This window comes from Ipomoea triloba, chromosome 2 (genome assembly GCF_003576645.1).
Source record: "Ipomoea triloba cultivar NCNSP0323 chromosome 2, ASM357664v1".
Taxonomy (NCBI): domain Eukaryota; kingdom Viridiplantae; phylum Streptophyta; class Magnoliopsida; order Solanales; family Convolvulaceae; genus Ipomoea; species Ipomoea triloba.
The window spans coordinates 15,388,306-15,414,447 of record NC_044917.1 but is presented as its reverse complement, the minus strand read 5'-3'; the positions used below and the strand labels follow the sequence as shown (position 1 = coordinate 15,414,447).

General features: G+C 35.4%; 1 protein-coding gene and 1 long non-coding RNA gene across 2 annotated transcripts in view; one reads left to right on the top strand and one right to left on the bottom strand.

Annotated features, from left to right (window-relative positions):
• Positions 1 to 14,252: 14,252 nt before the first annotated feature.
• Positions 14,253 to 16,999, bottom strand: LOC116007689. Its single transcript, XR_004095312.1, has 2 exons — positions 16,600 to 16,999; positions 14,253 to 14,551 (listed from the first exon to the last, which is right to left on the bottom strand). It is a non-coding gene; the product is annotated as an uncharacterized LOC116007689 (long non-coding RNA).
• A 2,923-nt stretch (positions 17,000 to 19,922) lies between these two features.
• LOC116003746 overlaps positions 19,923 to 26,142 on the top strand; it is a 12,264-nt gene continuing 6,044 nt past the window's right edge. Inside the window, exons 1-6 of the mRNA XM_031243666.1 lie at positions 19,923 to 20,140; positions 21,684 to 21,857; positions 22,150 to 22,552; positions 23,056 to 23,339; positions 23,431 to 23,499; positions 23,606 to 23,662. Coding sequence (XP_031099526.1) covers positions 20,100 to 20,140; positions 21,684 to 21,857; positions 22,150 to 22,552; positions 23,056 to 23,339; positions 23,431 to 23,499; positions 23,606 to 23,662 — 1,028 coding nt within the window. The 5' untranslated portion in view covers positions 19,923 to 20,099. The remainder of the gene's footprint in view (positions 20,141 to 21,683; positions 21,858 to 22,149; positions 22,553 to 23,055; positions 23,340 to 23,430; positions 23,500 to 23,605; positions 23,663 to 26,142) is intronic.

Genomic DNA, 26,142 nt, shown 5'->3' with positions numbered 1-26,142 from the left:
TCTTAAATATTTTCAAAGCACGAGATAATTTTTCAATATGGACAGCATGTTGTCAAGACATCTTCTTTTTGATCTTAGCAGGTTTGACGACTGGAAANACCCCCCCCCCTCTAGACTTGTACCCCATCCCCTTGGGACCAACAGTTGGTTTTATAACTTTTGGGTAGTCAAAGGCATGCTAACACTACTGTTTAGAATAACGAAAATATAGGAAAAACGTAGGAAAAATATATAGGGATAATATAGGTATTGTATTGCTCAGAATTGTTTGTCCCTTCTCTATGTATGCAGGGTCTATTTATACATATTTTGAGCCTAGAGCCCTACAATGAATAAGAATCCTAGACTACCTCATATTTTGAATCCTTGTTACATTATGAATAATAAGCCATAATCCTACTTATATTACAAATACTAAGTCCAATCCTTATCAAACTCTTCAGTAGCACTGTACTATATATCCTTTTGGGCCTTCTTGATCTACTTACTCTCTTGGGATGGTCCATGTGGCCCAGGCCTAGTATATTATCCATCATCTAGTCCCCCACTTTCTTGAGATTTCGTGGTTACGAAGTCTCTGGAAAGTATACTTAGTCATCTTCTGGTGATCATCTTCAGTTGAGTCGATCTGAATATAAGATTTTTTTTAGACTTCTAATTTTTTTTTTATTCTATTTTATTTTTTTAAGAACGTCTCAAGTTCTCAATTTTGAGCGGTGGGAATACGAGTCTTCCACTTCCTGGTGAGTATACGTGTCTCTACATCATGTGGGGATACGATCTTACGCTCATGGAGGGAATACGAATCTTCCACCTCATGGTGGGAATGAGTCTTCCACTGCATAGTGAGTATACATTTCTACCACACTGTGGTCGGTATACATATCTTCCACTGGTTAATGGGTATACGTCTTCCACCTTCCGGTGGGTATATGTCTTCCACCTTGAGGTGGGGATGTGTCTTCCACCTTGAGGTGGGGATGTGAGCCTTCCACCTTGAGGTGTGGATGTGTCTTTCACTGCCTAGTGCGTATATGTTTCTTCCTCACTGTGGTGGATATACGTGTCTTCCACTAGCTAATGGGAATTGTGGTTCGTCTAAACTTATTTCTAGGTCTCATTTTCTTAACTACCCCATGAATTCTTAGACTATGCCTTAGACCATTTTACTTACTAGACTATTATCCTATAACCCCAATACTCTACTCTAAACTTCTTACCCATAACTCCCGATCGTACCTCATACCCTTCAACGCCTGACTTTTTCAGGTTTTTACTTTCGGCTGTCATCTTCATTTGTTCTACCATAACCTGATTATTATCTTGTAGGTGTTCAGGTGCAAATTGTTTGAACTATGTTCTTGATGATCTTCCATCGCCGGTCGGGCAGTGGGAAGATTGAATGATCCATGAAAAGTGCGAGAGTGGCTCACTGAAAACTCAAACTAATAACTTTATTATCGTACTATAATGGTCGAAAGTACATGATAGCTAACTATACGAATTTACTTTTCTAACTATAACTAAAATCTCTTGTGTTGTCTTGAATTCTAGACGCACTCAATCAATCTTTTATATCGTCTCTAGTGGATTATGGGCTTGTGTTTCCAATTCCGCTCTTCTTGTTCTTCACACTCATTGTCTCGCCCCTCACACTTATTGTCTCACCTACTGGGACCTTCCCGTGGGGGCTCTATTCCTCGATCAGTAGGGATGGGGTCCCTGCTTGGGTGCCTAGGTTGCCATAGCCATTGGTTGGGACGAGCAGTTGGTCGCCCTCTTTGGATGATGTCTTTGATTTCTTTTCGTAAAGTGATGCATTCTTCGGTGGTGTGTCCCAAACGCCTATGATAACGAAAATATTTAAGCCCCCTATTGGATGGTCGGACACGATGTGGTTGGTCATCTGGTTGTAAAGGAGGTAGCGGCGGTAGNAAGCTCAAGCGCTCGTTATTGTACTAGAAAGGGAAGTTTTTAGTGCAATCCTTCCAGGGAGTTTCTGGAAGAAGAGTGGAAGTAGGCGGGTTGGCCGAACCACTTAAAAATCTCTCTTGCACTTACTTTCTGCTTTTATCTCTCGCTAACTTCTCGATTGCACTGCATATAATCATACCTCTCGAACTAACCCAAACTCGTGCTAACTAAAAGGGGATAACATTTCCGCTGCGCATAAAACTTTGTCTTCACCTCGTGAGGTATCGAACCTAAACATCCTAAGTTCAATACACACGAGAGGTCGAAAAGATTTGCAAAATCTTATACAAGTCTATTCACCCCCCCCCCTCTAGACTTGTACCCCATCCCCTTGGGACCAACAGTTGGTTTTATAACTTTTGGGTAGTCAAAGGCATGCTAACACTACTGTTTAGAATAACGAAAATATAGGAAAAACGTAGGAAAAATATATAGGGATAATATAGGTATTGTATTGCTCAGAATTGTTTGTCCCTTCTCTATGTATGCAGGGTCTATTTATACATATTTTGAGCCTAGAGCCCTACAATGAATAAGAATCCTAGACTACCTCATATTTTGAATCCTTGTTACATTATGAATAATAAGCCATAATCCTACTTATATTACAAATACTAAGTCCAATCCTTATCAAACTCTTCAGTAGCACTGTACTATATATCCTTTTGGGCCTTCTTGATCTACTTACTCTCTTGGGATGGTCCATGTGGCCCAGGCCTAGTATATTATCCATCATCTAGTCCCCCACTTTCTTGAGATTTCGTGGTTACGAAGTCTCTGGAAAGTATACTTAGTCATCTTCTGGTGATCATCTTCAGTTGAGTCGATCTGAATATAAGATTTTTTTTAGACTTCTAATTTTTTTTTTATTCTATTTTATTTTTTTAAGAACGTCTCAAGTTCTCAATTTTGAGCGGTGGGAATACGAGTCTTCCACTTCCTGGTGAGTATACGTGTCTCTACATCATGTGGGGATACGATCTTACGCTCATGGAGGGAATACGAATCTTCCACCTCATGGTGGGAATGAGTCTTCCACTGCATAGTGAGTATACATTTCTACCACACTGTGGTCGGTATACATATCTTCCACTGGTTAATGGGTATACGTCTTCCACCTTCCGGTGGGTATATGTCTTCCACCTTGAGGTGGGGATGTGTCTTCCACCTTGAGGTGGGGATGTGAGCCTTCCACCTTGAGGTGTGGATGTGTCTTTCACTGCCTAGTGCGTATATGTTTCTTCCTCACTGTGGTGGATATACGTGTCTTCCACTAGCTAATGGGAATTGTGGTTCGTCTAAACTTATTTCTAGGTCTCATTTTCTTAACTACCCCATGAATTCTTAGACTATGCCTTAGACCATTTTACTTACTAGACTATTATCCTATAACCCCAATACTCTACTCTAAACTTCTTACCCATAACTCCCGATCGTACCTCATACCCTTCAACGCCTGACTTTTTCAGGTTTTTACTTTCGGCTGTCATCTTCATTTGTTCTACCATAACCTGATTATTATCTTGTAGGTGTTCAGGTGCAAATTGTTTGAACTATGTTCTTGATGATCTTCCATCGCCGGTCGGGCAGTGGGAAGATTGAATGATCCATGAAAAGTGCGAGAGTGGCTCACTGAAAACTCAAACTAATAACTTTATTATCGTACTATAATGGTCGAAAGTACATGATAGCTAACTATACGAATTTACTTTTCTAACTATAACTAAAATCTCTTGTGTTGTCTTGAATTCTAGACGCACTCAATCAATCTTTTATATCGTCTCTAGTGGATTATGGGCTTGTGTTTCCAATTCCGCTCTTCTTGTTCTTCACACTCATTGTCTCGCCCCTCACACTTATTGTCTCACCTACTGGGACCTTCCCGTGGGGGCTCTATTCCTCGATCAGTAGGGATGGGGTCCCTGCTTGGGTGCCTAGGTTGCCATAGCCATTGGTTGGGACGAGCAGTTGGTCGCCCTCTTTGGATGATGTCTTTGATTTCTTTTCGTAAAGTGATGCATTCTTCGGTGGTGTGTCCCAAACGCCTATGATAACGAAAATATTTAAGCCCCCTATTGGATGGTCGGACACGATGTGGTTGGTCATCTGGTTGTAAAGGAGGTAGCGGCGGTAGGTCCCCTGCAAACGTGGGGCGGGGTGGTTGTATCTCATACACTTGATAGATCCTAGATATGGGGCCTACTTCATGACGGGGGCTGGTCGGTCTTCTGAGGGTACTTGGTCTGCTTTCTCTTTTTGACGGTCAGTCCGTTGGATGCATTTCTGCCTCATCATGGGGTTGCTTTGCTTCCTGCTCTTGTTTTTATTGTAAGGCTTCTTCCGTCTCTACATATGTGTTGGCTCGCTGGATAGCTTGGGCGTATGTCTCGGGTGTATCCCTTCATGAAGAGTGTTAAAGTTATTCGATCATCCAGATCTTCCACCTTTTGTATGTCCTTTTTCTATCTTCTCAAGAATTCTTTCAGGGTCTCCGCTTCTCCTTGCCGTATGGCGGTCAGGGTCATGAAGTGCTTTTTGGTTTTTATGCTTCCCGCGAAGTATGTTATGAATCATTCACCTAAGGTTTCAAAGTAGTTAATAGATCATGGCGGCAATGATAAGAACCACCGTTGTGCGACTCCTCCCAGTGTCGAGAAAAAGACCCAACAGTACATCGGGTTCTCTGTTCCTATTACCATCATCTTTTCTTGAAAACTGATTAGGTGATCACTAGGGTCTGTCTTTCTATCGTATGTGGGCATCGCTAGGCATTTAAAGTCCCTAGTTGCTCGATATTCTTGTATCTCTAAAGTGAATGGACTGATAGATAATAGGGATTAGACGGTTAGCCGGTCTTTTCCCCCTTTAATCTTTTTCTTGAGGTCCCTTAGCTTACTAGCAAGCTCAGTTATTTCTTGGTCTCGATCTTCCTAATTTTGATTTGGGGTTTCACCACAACTTTCTGTCGTGTCCTCTAAGACTTCCTCTCTATGTGGCTCTATCACTTTTAATCCCCCCACACGGTGGTTGGCTGCTTAGGCGGCTTGGGCTCGCCATAGAGGGTTGAGCCAAACCCTTCATCGTGGGCTTTCCGCCATGATTTTCCCTTGTCCAGGCCATGGGGTTGTGAGTTATAGATTTGGGGTTCCTAATCGATCATGGACTGAGATTGCCCTCGAGCGTCTCTCCTACAAGGCCCCCTGAGTTGTCCGGGGTTCATGGTTTTCATGAGAGGGGTTTGGCTAGGACTCGCCTCTCGTCGTTCGTGCTAGGTTTAGGAATCTAAAGAGGTGTTCGGCAACCTCCATTATCCCTGGGGGAAGTTCGACCGGCTGGGTCCGAGGGACACCGTTGTCCGGTGGACATATGCTTGAGTGGTTCTCTTCTCCCTCTAGGGATTCTCTTGGCTGGCATAGCGTGGGGGAGCCGGTTGGTTAGATGGCCCGCGAAAAGGGGGGTGATTAGGAGCTTCTCGCGGATCCCTCACTGGCTGATCTGTTCGCATGTTTCGTCGTGTAGCCACTATGTTTTCTCAAGTTCAGAGAGAAGTACGAAGCTTTTTGTATCAGTCCCCACAGATGGCATCACTGCTGGTTTTATGACTTTTGGTAGTCAAATGCATGCCAACACTACCGTTTAGAATAACGAGAATATAGGGAAAACGTAGGAAAAATATATGAAGAGAATATAGGTATTGTATTTGCTCAGAATTGCTTATCCCTCTTCCATGTATGGAGGATCTATTTATACTTATTTTGGGCCTAGAGCTCTACAAGGAATAAGAATCCTAGACTGCTTCATATTGGGAGTCTTTGTTACATCTACTATACTAATAAGAGTCAAAGAAAGTTAGGCCTAAAATGGGTAGAAAAAATGGCGGTCAAATTATTTAATCAAATGGATGGTTCAGATGAATTATTTAATCAAATAGATGGTTAAGATAATTCAGATTAATATTATTAATAAAGATTACCTAATTTAACCTTACTTTTATGATTATCCGTTAAGTTTTCCGTTAAATATTCTCTTCTCTGTTAATATTCCGTTAACTTTTAACTTACCCATTAATTTCTATAAGAAAGGTCTTAGGTTCGAACCTCATCTCAATCAAATTTGACATAATTAAATTTCTCACTCTATTTTACTCTCATTAAATTAAATAAATTAGTAGCTACAACAAAAAATGATACATATGTATTTCTTTAATTTAGAATTATGTGTCTACAATACCTTTATTTGAAAAAATTATTCATTATCAAAAAATTAAATTAAATAAGAGAAAATAATTTCATTAGTTATATTGTCTTTATTTTCTCTCATGCAAAGATTCTTTACATTCGAATTTATCAATTGATATTCATTACATTGTCCATTATCTTATTTTTACAATATCTTGTAATTAAATATCAAAGTTATAGTACAAAAAAATGTTATATATTTATTACCAAGTATTTTATTAATACTATGAAAAAAAATTAAAATAATTTGAAGCTAATTATATTAACTACTTGGGGATTGGTTGACAAAGAGAGTACTCAAATAATAACCCAACAAATTGAAGCGAAATCACTTTATTTTACTCTTATTGAATTAAATAAATTAGTAGTTACACCAAAAAATGATACATATGTATTTCTTTAATACCATGAAAAAAATAAAAAAGAATAGTTTGAAACCAATCATATTAACTACTTGGGGGATTTGTTGACAATGAAAGTACTCAAATAACCCATTACCCAGCAAATTGAAGCGAGAAATTACCTTTTAATATCTTTAGAATATATAATATTTTAAATTTTCAAAATTTTATTAATTTATTTATTCTTTTTTCTTAAAATAGGGATTTCTTTATCCACAATAACTCATTCAACAATAATGGTTGAACCAAATGCCCCAAACAGAACACCTAAAGGAAAGTCCATAGATCCTATATCATAATCTCATTGCATGACGTTGTCATCTATACTACCAACAATAACCGAACTGCAAATAACACACTACCAACAAAAAGGAAGAGAACAAATAGTAAAGATGAAGACAATGTCAATGTTACTCAAAAGAGAATTAAGAACACTTAGAAAAATTCAAATTAAAAGTAATATTTATTTAGACTATCATTTTTAGACCAAATATTTAGACTATCGATTTTACAAGGTTGCAAACATTTATTTTAGTAATAATTATAATGAATTTTCTATATTATTTTGGATTCATATACTTTGAGTTAGATATTTAAATAAAAAAATTCGGCATTCAATTACCTATGTATAAACTTCTCATATATAATCTTGCATTGATATACTTTCAAATATTTATTTAAATATAAACATTGGGCATTAACCTATTCGCGCAATGCGCGTATAAAACTAGTTATAAATAATAAGTCATAATCCTACTTATATTACAAATACTAAGTCTAATCCTTATAAAATTCTTCGGTAGCTCTGTATTGGTATCCTTTTTGGACCTTCTTGATCCAGTTACTCTCTTGGGCTGGTCCATGTGGCCCGGGCCTAGTATATTATCCATGAGAGGTTGTAGACACAAATCAACCAAATGTATATCAAAATAAACTATGAAAGTTTCAAGAATAATCATTATGGTTAATATTCTATTAAGTCTTTTTATTTATTGTTTATTAGACCTGGCAATTCGTGTATACGGGTTCGTTAACGGGTCGACACGATAACGACACGAACACGATAAGGCTAAACACAGACACGACACGTTAAGGTTAACGGGTTCAAATTTTTAACACGAACACGAACACGATTTGTTAACAGGTTAAGCGGGTTGACACGATAGACACGTTTTGTTAACATGTTTTGGTTCGTGTCGACACGATATGACACGAAACCCATTTAAACCCGCTAAACCTATTAATATATTTAAAAAACTAAAATTTAAACTTAATTTATATAAAAAAGAAATAAAACCTACAATTCAATTCATCAAACAAACTAAAAAAATTTCAATTTATAACATTTATACAATGATAAAATAGCATCCAAAACTCATAATTAAAGAAGTTTATACTAGTTTTTAGAATAAAATTGAAAATAATAAAAATTCTAATTCCAGATTGTTTAACATCAATAATTGGTGTATGACCTTGGCCTAATTGAGTAAATTCATCCTTAGTTCTTAGCGTGTTGTAAACGGGTTTGTGTTAACGGGTTCGTGTAAACGGGTTAACACGATAATGTTAACGTGTTAAACGGGTTCTTAACAGGTTTACCGGGTTGACCCGTTAAGACACGAAACATAACGGGTTCTTAACGGGTCAACCCATTAACGACCCGGGACACGTTAAGGCTAAACACTAACCCGTTATTTTCGTGTCCGGTTTCGTGTCGTGTTAACGGGTCGTGTCCATAATTACCAGGTCTATTGTTTATAATTTGAATTGGCTATTAGGAACAAGTGTATTTAGATTTTGATGATACCAAAAGTTAGGAATTTTAGTCCTCATTGTATTTTATCTCTTAGACTTAGGATCTCTATCGTTCAAATCAAATAGACCGAATGTTGAACCGAATGGTTACATTTTGGATAGCTGGAGACAAATTTTGAAGAGTTGAAGATTAGAAGAGTTTGAGGTGAAGAGTCGAAGAGTAAAAGACTTCAAGACTGAAAGGTCGCAAAAACATGATAACAGATCTAAGCCGTAGAAATAAAAAGATCAATGGCTATGATTAAAAGTCAACATCCTAAACTTCCGTCAAAATAGGTAAGTGAAGAACAAAATAAACCTATTTTTCTACATAACAGAATAAATCAATCATTGGATATCCTCTTCTTTCTCTACTTTAATTTATTTCTTTCCATGTAAGCACACTGATGAATTGAAGTTTAGTGGTGGTGGAAAGGTGTAAACGTAGATAGAATCCCCGAGTGACGTTCTCTAAGGATGGCAAATTGGAGCCAAGTCAAGTGCATGGCATTCAAGGAAGTTTGTCACCAAGAGTTGTAAGAATTAACCCAAGCAAAAAGGAACATTGAATAGTATTGATTTCAAAGAACAACTATCTAAGGCAAAGGATCAATTTAATCAAGGAGTTGGAGCCTTTCACTAGGTCTTATACATGTGATTCACTAGGGTGGACTAGATAGAATGCAAGCAATGCTTCACTCAAGGAAGTTCAATGCACAATCACCAAGTGGCGTCACACTTGGACTCCCACTTCCTCATTCGGTTGAGGCATTTTATCAAACATGTTGTCTCTCCTCCCAAACCTAGTCCTTTCGGACTTAGGGCGAGAATGTGGATGAGCAAGACTCGTGGAAGTGAAATTTCTCACTACCACCACTCTCTCATCCTTTCTACTTATCCCGGCCGGTAATAAGCACAAATCACTTCACAACATCATCCACACTTTGAGCAATTGAAACACATTTTGCAATCTTCTATCTAATTGGACGATTCAATTCACACATGCATAATCCCTAGCTAGGACCATCCAACTCTCTAAGGAAATTAGCTACTCATCAATGGAATTTGAAATACAAAAGTGATTGTGAGATTTTCCCACCTAAACTCAAGGACAATTTAGTAAAATCAACATCATTGGACATAAGTATCATTTAAAATTAGTATTTAAAGATCTTAAATAAATGATTACATTTTTCTTTTAGTAATTAGGTAGGACTTTAATATGCATATTTAATAATTTTCATAATAATTAATTATTAATATAATTGTCTAAGATAAATTGACAATTATTAAAAATTATTTATGGTAATTAATAAGTCCCCTGTAGTACTAAAATTATTAAGTATGATTTTTATAATTAAGGTATATTATTATTAAATCCAAATAATTGAATATAATTCATAGATTTGAAGACTTTTAATTACCAACATACATAAATAAATAAATAAATATATATATATATATATATATATATATATATATATATATATATATATATATATATATAGGGTCATGATCAAGTGTGGCCGTCCCTTAACGTGCGGTCAGTGCAGCCACACCACTATGTATATAAATATACACCACTCAATTTTAGAAAACGCACCATACAAATATGCATAATTAGGTACACATCACCAAAAAACACACCACTAAGTATGCAAATATACACCACACAATGTTAACAAATGCACCATTAGAGGCTGGGGAGTTGTGGTGCATTATTTTGGGTGTGTGGTGTGTCTTTTGGTGTTTTTGTGTATTTTCATTGTGGTGCATTTTCTAATATTGAGCGATGCATTTTCTAACATTGAGTGGTGCGAACAGCACCGACCACACTGGAAGGCGCGGCCACATTTGAACAGAATTATATATATATATATATATATATATATATATATATATATATATATATATATATATATATATAAGGTATAATATTATAAAAATTAAGAAATGATTTTTTACCGAAATTAATATACTAACGGGTTGATTTTTTCTTTTGGTATAATATAAATCGTATGTGTATATTAATTGTTTATTAGCATAATTGTCAAATATAATTGTCTTACTAATTGATTCCCAATCTAATATAATATTTAGATTTCAATTTTTTTATTACCAACATAAATTATATATATAGGTGTGTGTGTGTATATATATAGATACACATACACATACATTTATACTTAAGGTATAATATTGTTATAATTAAAGAATAATTTTTTTCCAGACATTAGTGTACTAAGTGGCCGTTTTTTCTCATAAGGCTACTACGACCATTCACAGCTGAGGAGGTTAGGTTGGCATTGTTTGATATGGCTCCTGAAAAGTCACCCGGACCAGATTGTATGACTCTTGTTTTCTATCAGCGATTTTGGTCGGTGGTGGGGCATGATTTATCCTGTTTCGTGTTAAATTGCCTTAATACGCGCACTATGCCACATGGGTTGAATGATACGAACATTGTTTTAATTCCGAAGAAGAAGGTGCCGGAGACAGTTGCTGATTTGAGACCGATTGCCCTTTGCAACGTCGCATATAAGGCACTGGCTAAAGTGGTAGCTAACCGAATGAAAGAAGTGTTTGATTCTATTATCTCCTCGAGCCAGAGTGCGTTTGTTAAGGACAGACTTTTATCGGACAATATTATTGTGGCTGGGGAAGTCGGACACTATCTGAAGCGCTCCCGCCAAGGGGTTCACGGTTGGGCGGCTTTGAAGCTGGACATGGCTAAGGCGTATGATAAGATGGAATGGTCCTTTTTAGAGGGTATGCTAACGGCAATGGGCTTTCATCAGACATGGGTTCAGACAGTATTGATGTGTGTTACCACGATTCGTTATAACGTGACGGTTAATGGCGAGTCAACTGGTACTGTAACTCCAACTAGAAGCATCCGACAAGGTGATCCGCTCTCTCCATATCTCTTTATTATTTCCGCGGAAGGCCTTTCGCTCCTATTCCAGCAGGCAGAGTCTAGAGGAGATATCCATGGTATTAAAGTTGCTAAGGGTACGCCCTCCATCTCTCACCTCTTGTTCGCGGATGATACCCTCCTGTTCTTCAAAGCTAATCAACGAGAGATTCAGTCTGTAAAAGATGTTTCAGACTTATATTGCGGGGCTTCGGGGCAGACCATTAATTACACGAAATCAAATATAATGTTCAATTTTAACACGCCTACTGAGATGAGAGAACTAGTAGCAGGGTTGTTCAATGTGCGAGTATCAACGGATTTAGGGAGGTATCTTGGGCTCCCGTCTTTCCTAGGGCGTAATAAGGCAGTCATATTCCGGTTTCTCGAATAGAAATTGATGGAGAGGCTTGACTCTTGGCGGTATAAGTTTGTTTCTAGGGCTGGAAAAGAGGTGCTGTTGAAGTGTGTTGCGCAGGCTCTCCCAATCTTTGCCATGTCGGTTTATTTGCTCCCTATATCTACATGTGACCGCTTGGAGAAAACAATAAACCGGTTCTGGTGGGAGAGTGGCGGATCAGTGGTGGAGTTCATTGGTTGAGCTGGAAAAGAATGTGCATGCCTAAAGACTGCGGCGGCCTGGGGTTTAAACGGATTCATGAATTCAATATTGCCTTGCTAGCTAAGCAAGGGTGGCAACTGTTATCTAATCCGGAGTCTTTGGCCAGTAGGCTTCTACGTGCAAGGTATTATTCCTCAGGCAACTTTTTGAACGCGAAACTTGGCTCTAATCCAATTTACATCTGGAGGAGTATCTTAGCAGGTCAGTCTCTATTGAGGGAGGGTGTAGTTCGTCGAATTGGTGATGGTGCGGACACCCCGATTTGGGGGACGCCATGGTTGGCGGATCCTCATGATTCAGGGCTGCACACCCCTTGTATTGCTGAGCTGGAGCACGCGGCAGTCAGTGGGTTACTTGATCAGTCAGGGGCCTGGGATGTAGAAGTTGTGAACGATTTGTTTGTGGCTTCTGATGTGTCTAGAATTTTGGCAACGCCAGTCTCACTCACTTCCCGGGATGTATGGCGGTGGCAAGGTGATGTGCGTGGTATCTACTCTGTTCGACATGGCTACAGATTATTAACTTCCACTTCTGTCCATGCAGATCCAGTAGTGCACTTTGTGGAATGGCGGAAGTTGTGGAAGCTACCGGTGCCACCGAAGGTTAAGAACCTCTTATGGAGGTGCATGCGAAACATACTCCCGGTTCGTGTGCTGCTTAGGTCTCATCGTGTGTGGGCTGGGGTGGGTGTCCATTTTGTCATTCCGATGAAGAGACAATGGATCACTTGTTCTGCTCATGCCCTGCGATGATCCAGGTATGGCATGGCTTTATAATTCCGCATGGTGATTGCTTGACTGTGCTGCTCAATACGGCTCTGTGCAATCCAAGTGTGAAGGTTGTTGTTCATACTGCGGCCAGACTATGGTTGATTTGGAATGCAAGGAATGATGCTGTGTGGAAGGGTAAGTCCCTGTGTGTTGATACTTTAATGAGGCAGGCCGAGAATTTACGTGACTTATGGCTCTCGGTTTATAGTAGGGATGCAGTTGTAGCGATAGCACCTCAGGGACCGACTTCTTGGGTTCCACCGCTAGTTCACCGTCTGAAGTGCAACGTTGACGCGGCTCTATTTGAGGATGGCGCTGGTTACGGGTTGATTGTCAGGAGTCACACTGGAGCTTTTGTTTCAGCTCATAATGCCCGGCTTCGCAGTGTTCGTGATCCTTATTTGGCGGAAGCTATGGCGGTGAAGGAGGCACTCTCGTGGATGAAGATTCATGGTTATAGCGGTTTTATTTTAGAATATGATAGTCTTAATTTCTGTTCTAGTTATAATTCAAACTTTGTAGACTTATCATATGTTGGTTTATTGGTTAAGCAATGTCACTGCATTGCTAATGACATTGGGAACTTGTCTGTTCACCATGTCAGAAGGTCAGCGAATCAGGTGGCTCATGTCTTGGCACGGGCAACAGGTTCTTCGTCTGTCCTAGGGTCGTGGTTGTCTATTCCACCGCCCTGTATTGCGCATTTGATTGATTATTAATACATTTGTGTTTTCTTCAAAAAAAAAAAAAAAGTGGCCGTTTTTTCTTCTTTTTTTTTTCCTTTTAATATAATATAAATCGTATATGTGTATATAAAATTTTTACATGTCAATTTCTAATAATTAAATTATTAACATAATTGCCTAATATAATTTGTATCTAATTGATTTGAAGACTAATATATAAATCATACATTTCAATACTTTTTATTACCTTGCCATAATTTCTTATTTTTTATTGTATCTCTAACTTTTTCAGCCACATACTCAAAAACCTACTCATAATGGCTCCTACTTTCATGTTACTCAATGAAATAAACGCCTACCGTACTGCTTGGGCAATAAGGGTACAGTTGATTCGACTGTACGAGGTGAAGAACAACTGAAGTGCTTACACCATGGCAACGTTAGAATTCTTGCTTAAAGATGTGAAGGTATTATATACTATTTTTTTCCTTTATTGTTTTATCCACGTTTTATATAATGTATGAACGACGTAAATTTCAAAATCAACTTACAATGCATTTTATTTGTATCAGACTATCAGTGAAATTAGCATCAAATATTTATCATATACATGCATATGTATACTTTTCAAATGGGCACTTGATGACTGTGTGCCTATTCTATATGATGAAATGATCATTTGTTTGGTTTGAAATAGTTTAGCATTAATTTGATCATATCTTCTACTATAATAAAGCAGAATCTTTTTGGTAAATAAAATAGATAAATATTTCCCGCCAAAAGAAACGGTGCCGTACTGTCATGGATTGTTAGGATTATGGTTCCCAATTTATGAGTCATAAAAATTACTCCGTAGTAAACGAGAAGTCCATTTTTTTTAGTAAAGGAACCGATCAGTCCAAATTTTTTTGAATTAATGAATTTAAGGATTACATTTATGATTTCCACTGGGACTCTTTAGTATCCGCAACCCTTGCATTAATCCTCAATCCTATAAATGACGTCTTCAATCCACTGCAAATGTACCGAAGAACTCCCAAGTTGCATCCATATGGCTCCTTTGTACATTATGGGTCGAGAAATATCTCTTCTAAAAGCCACAAGTGCTATAAGATGAGTCCGTACATATGAAGAAATAGCAGAAAGGAGATACTGAGACATTATCAAATGTAAAGAATGAATCATTCATGATCAAGAGGTAATCGTTAAACATGTTTTGGTAATTTTGATTACTGTAAAATCACATTTCATTCGTAATTTTATTATATTATGATGTGTCTCTACATATGAAGAAATAGCAGAAAGGAGATACTGCGACATTATCAAATGCAAAGAATGAATCTTTCATGATCAAGAGGTAATTGTTAAACATGTTTTGGTAATTTTGATTACTGTAAAATCACTTTCTTTTTAAACAACTGTAGAATCCTTTTCATTAGTAATTTTATTATAATGTGTCTTTCTATTCGATATCCTGCCATAATCTGTAAAATATTAATTGGTATTTTTATGCTATCATCATCTATATAACAAAAAAGCAATATATAATGAAGTACTATCAAGTAGTTCTGACTACTTAAATGTAAAGAGCATGCATACAAAATAGTCTACCTATTGTGCTCCATTGAATGGGTATCATGAAAAGGATCTTATTTCTCAAATGAATCTCTACCTATAGTGCTTCATTGAATAGGCATGATGGAAAGGATCTTATTTCTAAAATGATGGAAGAGGATGAAGATGATGACTTAGATGTGGTAATCCTGAAATTATATTTCTGTCATTCTTCCTTTTCAATTTTTAATGTGTATTGAACTAACACTTTATTTTATATAATATATAAGTTTAGGAAGGATCAGTAGGGGATTAAGTCAACTGTGTAAAAAGTTAATAAAGATGGAGAGCAGGATAATTCAGAAGAGGAGAATATCATTAAATACACAGTTAATTTCAGAAGAGGAGAATGTCATTTTATACACAGTTCATTTCAGAAGAGGAGAACATCATGAGATTTTTAAATTAATCATCTAAATGCAATTTTCAATGTAAAAAGAGATAGTGAACATATATTTTCCAAATACAAAGAATTATGATAACATAGGCAAGTATTAGAATAGATATTAAATTTTAATCTACCAAGTTCATGGCTGATAAGTAAGATACAACAATCATGAATGAGCTCAAGGGCTCAATTACTATTGGCTGCTAAAGGAAAATTGTATAAGCAAATAAAGGTAAAGTTCAAAGGCATCCCTGATTTCATTCCTTTAGCTCAACTAACACTTTGTACCTATTTCAAATATGGTCACTACTTCTTATTGAAATATTTTTTACATTTTTTCAATTTGTAATCATGCGGCTCTGAGTGGTTTCTTTTATGGAAAGTTAAAAATGTTTACACCCTAAAAAAATTCCAAAGTGACACCTGGAATAAGAAAATGAATACAAATTTACTAAAATAATTATGGCTTAAACAAAAAAAATTATAAGCCAGAACTTCTGCATGTAAATACAAAAAATCACCAAAAATAGCATGTTATAAAAAGTAAAAAAAAAATTGTCAAAATTTGAGACTAGAGAATTCAAATAATCTAATCAAATACAGTTGGTGCTAAAAAAAAATTATTTAAAATATAGTTTTTTGCTCCGATATATTCAATAAAACTCATGATATATTCCAAATATAGGGAGTTATCTTCTTTCTTAAATATTGTTTTTTTACTTAGAAGGCATTCTTTTTTTTTTGTATGTGTTAAATATACTACGGAAACATCTTTTTATAATTTCTATTACTTAATTTTTACTTTATTCTTAAATATACTTTGTACTTATACCCTTGGAGATGTAAATATGCAGGGTTATTATTTTTTCTACACAAATGTTATGGATTTTATTATTTTATCTGTTAAAGACCGTTGTTTTTTAAAATGTATTGAGTCCTTTTGCGTGGTGTATATGTACATGCAAAGAAAAATAGATTAATTATTTAAAAAATTACATTGATCTTTGTTCTTGGTTGCTCCTACCCAGTCCAATTTTCCCGCTAAATTCCCCACAATTAACCAAGATGGGAAATTTTCATAGAAAGAATAGAAGTGTCAGGAATTATAAATAATCCTAATTAACAATTTCATCAAACTGGGTAGAGATTGTCTACAATATTGTATACAAACGGGAAATAAAGAGAAAATGCTGTTTACTTGGCTTTCCGGTCACATCTGCTGGTCTTTGGTGACGCTCCATGCCATCTTTTACCTCTAATTGACTAAGCTCAGAGACTGTCAGATCTGTAGTATTTCCAGCGGCTATTTCCTACTGTCGTTCTGATCTGTGTAACTAAGCGATCGCCCATTTTGCCATCAGTACAGTGTTGCTGTATTGTTGATATATATATGAAATAAAACTGGAAAAAATGAAGTAAAAAACGGTGTTAAAAAGAATCGAGGATTAAGATGAATTATCATCCTGGAGCAAAAGGTGATGACTTCGCCAGACAAATAATTTTTAAAAAAAAAAATATTTTCAGCTGTGCAGTTGCAGCTGTGGTTTCTAAAGTGTAGAGAGAAGGTAGAGGAAATTTTTTCAGACAGAAATGTGGGATTTGCGTAGGATTAGGGTTTGGCAGTTTGATTTTATATGTGGGCTTTTTATGGTGTTGGGTTGGGTTATGGATAGGGCTTCTTGCTTGGGCTAAAACAAAATGTATATACTAATATATATAGTTTTAGTTGCTTTTTTTTTTTTTTGAGAATATAGTTTTAGTAGCTAGGATTTATTTTAAATAAAAAAGTTATATTTTATATGTTTTTAATTTTTATGCAATACAAGGACTAAAGATTATAAGTATTGTTGTTATGTTATGATACAAATAACTATTAGTCTTAAGTATTGTTGTTATGTTATGATACAAATAACTATTAGTCTTATTAAATTTTAAGTATAAATATATTATGTAAAACTTATTTATTTTATTTTTTATGCATGTGGAGTTCAATTATAATTGATGTGTGATTCAATTATAATCAGTTTCTCTATTTTCTGTCTTGGTGTGTTCCATTATTAGATTGTTATTATGTAAACTTTTTTCCATATTATTGTAGTTGAGGTTGAGCAAGTTGTTGGTTCTCCTCATTTTTAAGATCTATATTGTGTAATGACCACCAATAATAGTTAATGACAAACACTAACTCATATAGGATTGTTACTTAAAAATCAGTGTTTGTAATGGTCAATTATATCTTGCTATTTCAAGAGTTAGTAGTCTACGCGGTCCCAAATTTTAATTTGTAATAGTTAGAAATGCATGTACATCCACTACAAACCTCCGCATTATACTCATTTCTTTTTATTCAACTATTAAAAAGTATTATTACGTTTACTGTTTACACATTTCAAATTAATATTTAATGTAATTAGACATTTAAATTGTATACCTTTGTGTACTAAAAATCTCNTATTTCATATTCTTTCTTTTATTTACAAATTTTATTTACATACATTAGCTATATAATTTAATTATTTTAAATTCAAATTCAAATAATAATACAAATGTTTCTTATCATTCTAACGTAACAATAAACTTTAAAATCAACATAATAATAACACAAATGAACTTTTAAAAATATATAATATTATATTGTATAGTTATACTTACATTTTAAATAAAACTAATTGTGCTTAGTAATAAAATTACAACAATACTTATAAACTTTAGTCCGTGCACCGCACGGGACAAATACTAGTTATTATTAAAAAATGAATCTTTTGTCGTAATAACTGTTTTTTTAAGATGTTAGACACTTAATATCTGTAAATTTAATTTATCAATAAATGTGATTAAACATAATAGATTTTAATATATATACGTAATTTTTTTTAAAAAAAAAATTGTTGGTTTTTAAAAACAATTTACTTTTTTATATGTGATGAATTAATATATCAAGGTACTGGACATTCAAATAAGAACTGTTGGAAAGTTAAGTGTATGCGCAATGAGAGCTCTTTATATGTGATTAAAAATTTCATTGTCTCTAACAATTCTATGTCATTCAAAATCACCCAACACAAATATATGTTCAGTTCCGTGCGGGGCACATATTTAATCACACAAATGATAGTTTCCCAAACATAATCTTTACTTGAGGGTCATACACCCCAAAAACTCTAGCTAGCAAACATATCCCAAACATAATATTATTTTTCCTTTTCACCATATTTTTTACAACTATTATAAATTCATAAATGTAATTGCCTAAATTATATTACATTTTCAAATTTCAAAGAAAATTGCAGCCAATCAAGTTATTTAAAACAACATTCAAATAGAGTTTGATTTCAATTTTTTTTCACAACTTAATGCCTTTAAAATTATTTTCCCCTTTTTCATATTTATTTTTAGTAATAATATAATTACCTAAATCATATTACAATATCAATTTTTCAAAAAAAATTACAAATATCAATTTTTTTCAAGATAATTGCATATGATAGAGTCATATATTATTCAATTAATAACGTTATGGGCCTTGGTTGGGTGCTACGAGATGATGGTGGTAATTTCCTTGCGGCAAAGGGTATGCAGTTTATGGACGCGTTTGATGTAAAGCAAGCTGAAGCAATGAGCATGCGTGAGGCGCTAAGCTGGTTGAAGGACACCGGCATGGGAGATGCGGATGTGGAAACTGACTCACAGCTTTTATTTAATGCTTTATGGTTTTTTTCCTTTCATTCTGCTTTTGGTTCGTTAGTTGACGATATTAAAGAATTAGCATCGTAAGTGATGTCAAATTCGGGTTTGTTAGGCGATCTGCGAATTGTGCCGCCCACATTGTTGCTCGGGAGGCCATTTCTGAGTCAGGTTGCGGGGAATGGTTTGATACCCCTCCTACTTTTCTTGTTGACTGTCTTGTTGGTAATTTAATGAATTAAAATTTTCTCTTCAAAAAAATTCTTTATAATTTCATCTTTAATTTATTATCTAAATATATAATAAAAAAATTTATTCGTGCATCACATGCATATTTACTAGTTAGTGTATATATATATATATATTGATTGTGATTGAGATTCGAACTTGAAACTTTTAATAAGGAAGATAACAGTGTTTCCAAAAAAAATTATTTTGAATTAAAAAATAAAAAATAAAAAGAAGAAGAATGTATTTCTTATTTTATATTTTCAATAAGTTCTACTATAAATATTCTCAAGTTATATTTCCTTATTTTTATTTTTTATGTAATAACAAAGATTGATTATTTTCATTACGTGAATTCATAAATAATATCTACATCAAAAATTTATGAAATAAAATAAAAGTTAAAAGTATAAAATAAAGAGTTTATTTTTCATTTTCAATGGCACATAGCCACATATTACATTTCTGGGTTCCGACCTTCCGCGTCACGGCAGGATGTACAGTGATCTGCACACGGAAGTAAAAAGCAGCAGAGACACGTCACAATGAGGAGGCACTGGAAAATGACACATATCATTCCATCCAATAAATTACCGCCACGCAACATCCCATTTCATTACAAATAACGACCGTCTTTCCCCATCATACGCTAAGAATCGCCGTCGACTCTGTCTCCGGGAAACTCCAAATTCATCGGAATCGGGCTCTCCTCCTTCTCCCTGAACGCTCGCTGGAAATTCTTTCATTTTCCAATTCCGGTCGTACGTTTACAATACATTTGAACCGATGCAACGACTCGTTGACAACACCCTCGCCATCACCAAGGAGTGAGTTTTCAATTTCTCTCTTCACATTTGCATATTTATGCGTCTGTCGTTTCCTATTCATATATCGCGTTGTTGATGATTTTGATTAATTTTGCTGTTATGAGCTCAAGCTTCATTTTTGTTTTTCGAATATTTGATGTTTTTGCCCTAATTTTCGCCCTAATAATTCTGAAGAATCTAGAATTTAGCATTTACGTTTTTGAAAACATCATTTTAAGTTATTCTCCTATTTATGTTGGTTGGTGAGATGATTAATTGCTTGTTTAGAAAGATTTTGACGGAGGTTAATCTGGAATTAATGAAATTTAGCTGGCTCTGTTAATTAATTGCAACACATCTAAAAAGGAATATGTTTAATAGTGTAATTTAACAATATTAATGTGACATGCGGCATATGGTTGAGATTAATTTTTATCTTGTAACTTTTGTAATGTTCACATAGTTCATATATTTGTATTGAAAGATTTAATTAATGGTGGTGTAAAATTGGGGGAAATCAGAAGATGGCTATTTTGTTAAATGATGAATGTGTTGATGCTACTAAGATACATAGTATGATGAACATGTCAAGTAAAAGTGCATGCATGTTTAGTGTGAAGAGCTAATTGCAATGTGGAAATACTGATGTTTAATGTAAATAGCTAAATGCAATGTGGAAATATCTATGTTTAGTGCAAGGAGCCAATCAGTGAATGAACTGTCTTGAAAATGGCATATATATATTGAGAACTGAAAAATTGTAGAATTTTTTTTTCTGGTAAAATACAAAATGTATATAGAGTGGTATAGCATGGTGGATATAGTGTATGAACGGTCTTGGAAATGCTGTATAGAGTAGAAAACTGTTAATTATTTTTTTATTGTAAAATAAATGCATACAAAGTGGTATAGCATGGTGGATATTCTGTAGGTCAGATATAGCAAGTTATATAAATCTTAGGGTATCTTTTTTTATTTATTTATTTTTTGGTTGCTTTGGTGAATTTGGTAGGATAACATTTTTTTTAATAGTAATTCAACTTGCTTGTGAAGGAAAATACTACAAAAGTGGGGGAAGGAGAAATAATTAGTTGAGTCTAAATGGTTTATTCTTGCGTATATTCTTTCTTTTGCCAATCTTAAATTCTTTTCCTACACAGTGGTTGAATAAATATGGTTGAGAACCCTGCAAATTTTGTTGTAGAGAAAGGTTTGTATATTGAATAGTCATCTAGATGACACTATTATTTCAAATCTTGACTGACTTGGTGTATAGTCTTTTACACTGATTATGGAAGCATTGAAAACTCTGAATGCCAGACCATACTCTGGTGGGTTGTTTCCATTTTATGATGATGTTGCATATTTTAATTTACAAGTGAGTTGTGATCCTTGTGTTTCTTTTGAAGTTTGTTAACCCCAAGATTGGGGGCAGTTTGGCGGTGTTGGGTGTTAAGCATTTCTTTCCCTTGACATTGCAAGGGGTGGCACAGTTGGGTTTGGCTCTTAGGCCCTCTGTATTCTTGGTACCCACTCTTTAACTTGGTTTATTGATTCTTTCCAGGTCAGTCAAGACATTCACTTATGAGTCATTGAACAATTTTGTAAGGCTAATAAATGGAGTGTCAGCATTGTTGTTAACTATCTTGCCCGGAAAGAATTCTATCCTTGAAGGTATTCATGGTTGGGAACTGCGGCCAACTTTTCGTGGACCTCGACTTCCACGTTGGATGGAGAAGTGAGTTTGAATTTCTGTTTAACTTTCAGATGTATCCTTCTCTTACATTTTGAATTTTTTATGAAATCATATTTGGACCCAAGGGGGTGGGGGACTGGGGGAGGTATTATCCTAGTGACTACACTTTAATAGCTGGAAGCTATATTAACGTTCTCCTTTGCCTAGGAGGCTAGGATGTTGTAGTCCAGTGGCATAGACCCAAGATTCCATATGAGAAGTCTTAGATTCAATTCCATTCCCCTCAGATGTACCACAAAATAATTATTAACATTCTCCTCCTTTGTGATGTCAGTGGTGTCTCATCTTTTAACCAGCTCATTCATGAACTTTCTGTTGATTCTGATGGCTCCTCAAGTTTGGATTGTTCATCTGAAGAAGAAGAAGAAGAAGATAGTGGTGAAAATGTTTGCCCAGCAACTCCATTATCACAAAGTTCTCGATTCTCCAGAGCAAGCAGTTTTAACAAGCATAGGAGGCGGCACTGGCTACATTGGATCAGATGCATCTTTTCATGGTTGCTCTTTCCCTTAAGGTTTTTGTTGGCCATCCCTTTTTATCTTTATGGTTCCTCTAAAAGGACCTCTAGTGTCTCAGTAGAACTCCAGCCCTCCCATGTGCATGCCTCTAGGAGATCAAATACTCCCAGGGACCATGTTGTCCAGCGTGCAACTGACAGAAGGCGTGGTGTTGTTGAGGTATGTTCTATTTACTTATTTTTTTCTGGGACTACTTTGTTATTGCCTTGCTCTGTATATATATTTTTTGGCACATTTCAGGGGAATGAGTATTGAACTTGTGACCATACCTTGAATCAAAGTTTTTGGCTTTTGCCTTGCTATATAAATGGGTTTACGGTTACTTAACTATCCACTTCATATAGAACTATTTTCATTGCTGCTTTGCTTTAATTTGCTTGCCCTGTTATAAGTTAAAATCCAGTGTTGTTGACAAATGTATTTGTGATCTTTTGTTTTATTCTTTAAATTTAACTGGTTGTGGCCCTCTTAATAGATTCACCATACCCTTTCTAAGTAGGGTGTTTGTGGTAAAAACTAAAAACAGGAAGTAAAGAAGTTACAACTCACGGGGGGCTTGTAGTGCATCCTGCAATTGCTATCTGAATCTGTGTATCTCTCAATTTTTATTTCTAGTTTTAGACTTTTTTTCCCAATTAAAGTGTTGTCTGATCTTCATGCAGGATCTTCACCTAGCAATTGAGATCTTCATAGAAACAGTTTTTGAGTTTTTTCACAAGGCTGCTCACTGTGTATTCTCACCATTAGACACTTTAAGAAAAGTGATCAAATGGTTTTCTTCTAATAGCACTGATCATGGGAAAATTCCTAATGATGGTGTTGCTGTGTCTGTTGCCACCAATACTCTATCTGACAATGATCCAACTCCTGGAGAACGGAAGACTAGCTTTTATCATTCCCTTAATACAGATGCTCGGACATGTAAAGATGTCATAACAGAACTTGGGTAGGGCAATTTCTGGTCACATTGTATACATTATTGGTCTCAAATATGTCTGCTTATTCATACAAGTGTTTATTACTCCTTTCCCTTTCAGGTATCCTTATGAAGCGCTTCGTGTGGTTACTGCTGATGGATATGTTCTTGTGTTGGAAAGAATACCCAGGTCTGGATTTTTTCCCAACAGTGGGCATTATTTTTCTTTTGATTCCAAAATATAAAGATGAATCTCATCTTTGGATGGTGTTTGATTTTTGTATTTTCACTTGCAGACGTGATGCTCGAAAGGTTGCTTACCTACAACATGGAATATTGGATTCATCCATGGGGTGAGTTGTATTTTAACCATTGATTTTATATCCAAAGATCGCTATTTACTTTGTATTAAGCTGGATTAATCTAGTTGATAGCAGGGTTGAATTGATGACTGTTCTGACTGTATCTTACTGAAAGTATCAATTTGCCACTACAAAATTAACTTCTTTTTGTCATTATAGACTCTTTCTTTCTTCTTCTTCCTTCTCTCTTCTTCTTCTTTTTCTTTTTTTTTTTTTCTTTTTTGTTGTTGTAAATGTACTTTTAGTTCACAACCTTACCAGATTTTATAGATGTAAAGTTATGAAGTTGTAACTCATAGGTGCTTTTTTTTCCGCTAGAGGGGGATTGAGGGAGGGTATGGAGATCACAACTAACTCTGCATTGAAGTGAGGTATAAGGATATATGAAAATATTTTCCTTCTGCCTTTCTTTTTTGGATTAAGCTGACTTACCTAATGCTAATGAGATCATTTAATGGATGTTGTCTTTCTGATGTTCTCACTTTTTGGTTTTTGTTGCTAAGATATTTGAGAGAATTTCTAATCATATTATTGACAACAAAAATAGTGTGTGTGTGTGTGTATATATATATATAAAAGAGGATAGGGAAGCATATTCTAAATTAGCTCCTATAAAAATAGGGCTACTCTAGTCTAAGTAATAATGGTACAGAATCATAGTCAACTATACAAAATATTTTACCTATAAACCAGTGCGATTCTAGGGTATTAACTCCTAAAGAACATACAGTAATTATAGGAAGTTAACAGCTCCTCTAATTGACTAGTTTGATTTCCTACAGACTACAATCCCCCTCAAACTAGGCGATATATGTTCATTAAACCAAGTATAGAACTTAGTCCATTGAAGTTGGGTCAAAATAAGGTTTTTGTTAGGATATATGTTGCTTGCTGCTGAGAGGGTACTTAGTTTAGAGAAATCACAATTATGACATTGCTTTCTGTTTCTCACTGATGAAGTGCCTATCAATCTCGACATGTTTTGTTCTATCGTGATGAACCATCTTTGGCAATAGTAATCAGGTTACCACACATAATTTTAATAGAATTAGACCAATCTTGAGTTCACCTAGTAGCCGGTTCAACCAAATGCCTTCACATATGCCTTGAGTCAACACTCGAAACTCAGCCTCAGCATTGGTACGAGCTACCACCTCTTGCTTTTTACTTCGCCATGTCACCAAGTTCCCTCAAACAAATGAACAATATCCAGATGTACATTTTCAGTGAATAGGGGATCCTACCCAATTTGTATATATATAGATTTCTAGGGTTCAATCAAGTATTTCTAGGATCCTTTTTATGATACTTAAGAATCCAATTTACTACCTCCCATGTGATCAATAGGCAATTCGACAGATTGTTCAAGAATCTGATTTACTAGTTGCAAAGGTTATATTTGAACGTGTGTGTGCCAAAGATATCAGCTTTCCCAATACTGCCCCTTATCTGTAGCTAACTCTTCTAATTGAGGCAACACTTTGTTATTAGGACCCATAGGGGTCTCAATTGGCTTGCCAATTTCATGCAAAAGATCTAGAACATAATTTTGTTGTGAAACTGAAATTCTTTTACTAGACCTGGCCGCTTCCATTCCAAAGAATATTTTTGTTGTCTCAAGTCTGTGATTTCAAATTCCTTGGACAATAGTATTTTAAGTGTTCTCATCTCTTCTGTGTGATTCCCAGTATGAACTATATCATCAACTTAGACAATCAACACAATGACTTCCCTATTGAAACGTTTGATAAATAGTGTGTAGTCTGGTTGAGACTACAAATAGACATCTTGTCTAAACACCTTAGAGAACCTGTCAAACCATGCTCAGGGTGATTGTTTGATTCCATGTAATGCCTTTTTCAGCTTGCACACCTTTTCTTTACTTCACACATTCTAAAACCATGTTGGTATATCCATATAGACCTCCTCAACGAGGAGGTCCCCTTTAGGAAAAAACGTTCTTCACATCAAGCTGAAACACAGACAAATCTTGATTTACATCAATAGATAATAAGACATGTACTGTGTTGAGTTTGGCTACTGGGCAAAGGTCTCCTGATAATCAATCCATAAGTTTGAATGACCCTCTAGCTACTAGACGGGCCTTGTATCTATCAATGCTCCCATATGCCTTTTGCTTAACTAAGAACATCCATTTACATCCCACAAACTTCTTACCAGGTGGCAATGATGCTAGTATCCGTGTGCCATTTTCTGAAGTGCATTGTACCAAGGTTATCAAGGCGGACTTTCTAGGCGAGATGCCGTCGACTGCCATTATATTCAGATTTAAACCAATTAATATTAAATGTCAAATGCCATTTAATACTCCTTGAAACTTGTATTGCATTGGGCAATCCAAAAGTTCATTGAGACTTGTTTCTTGAGACTTGCACTATATTGGGTAGCTCAAGAGTCTTTTTTTTTTTTTTTTTTTTTTTTTTTTTTTTTTTTTTTTTTTTTTTTTTTTT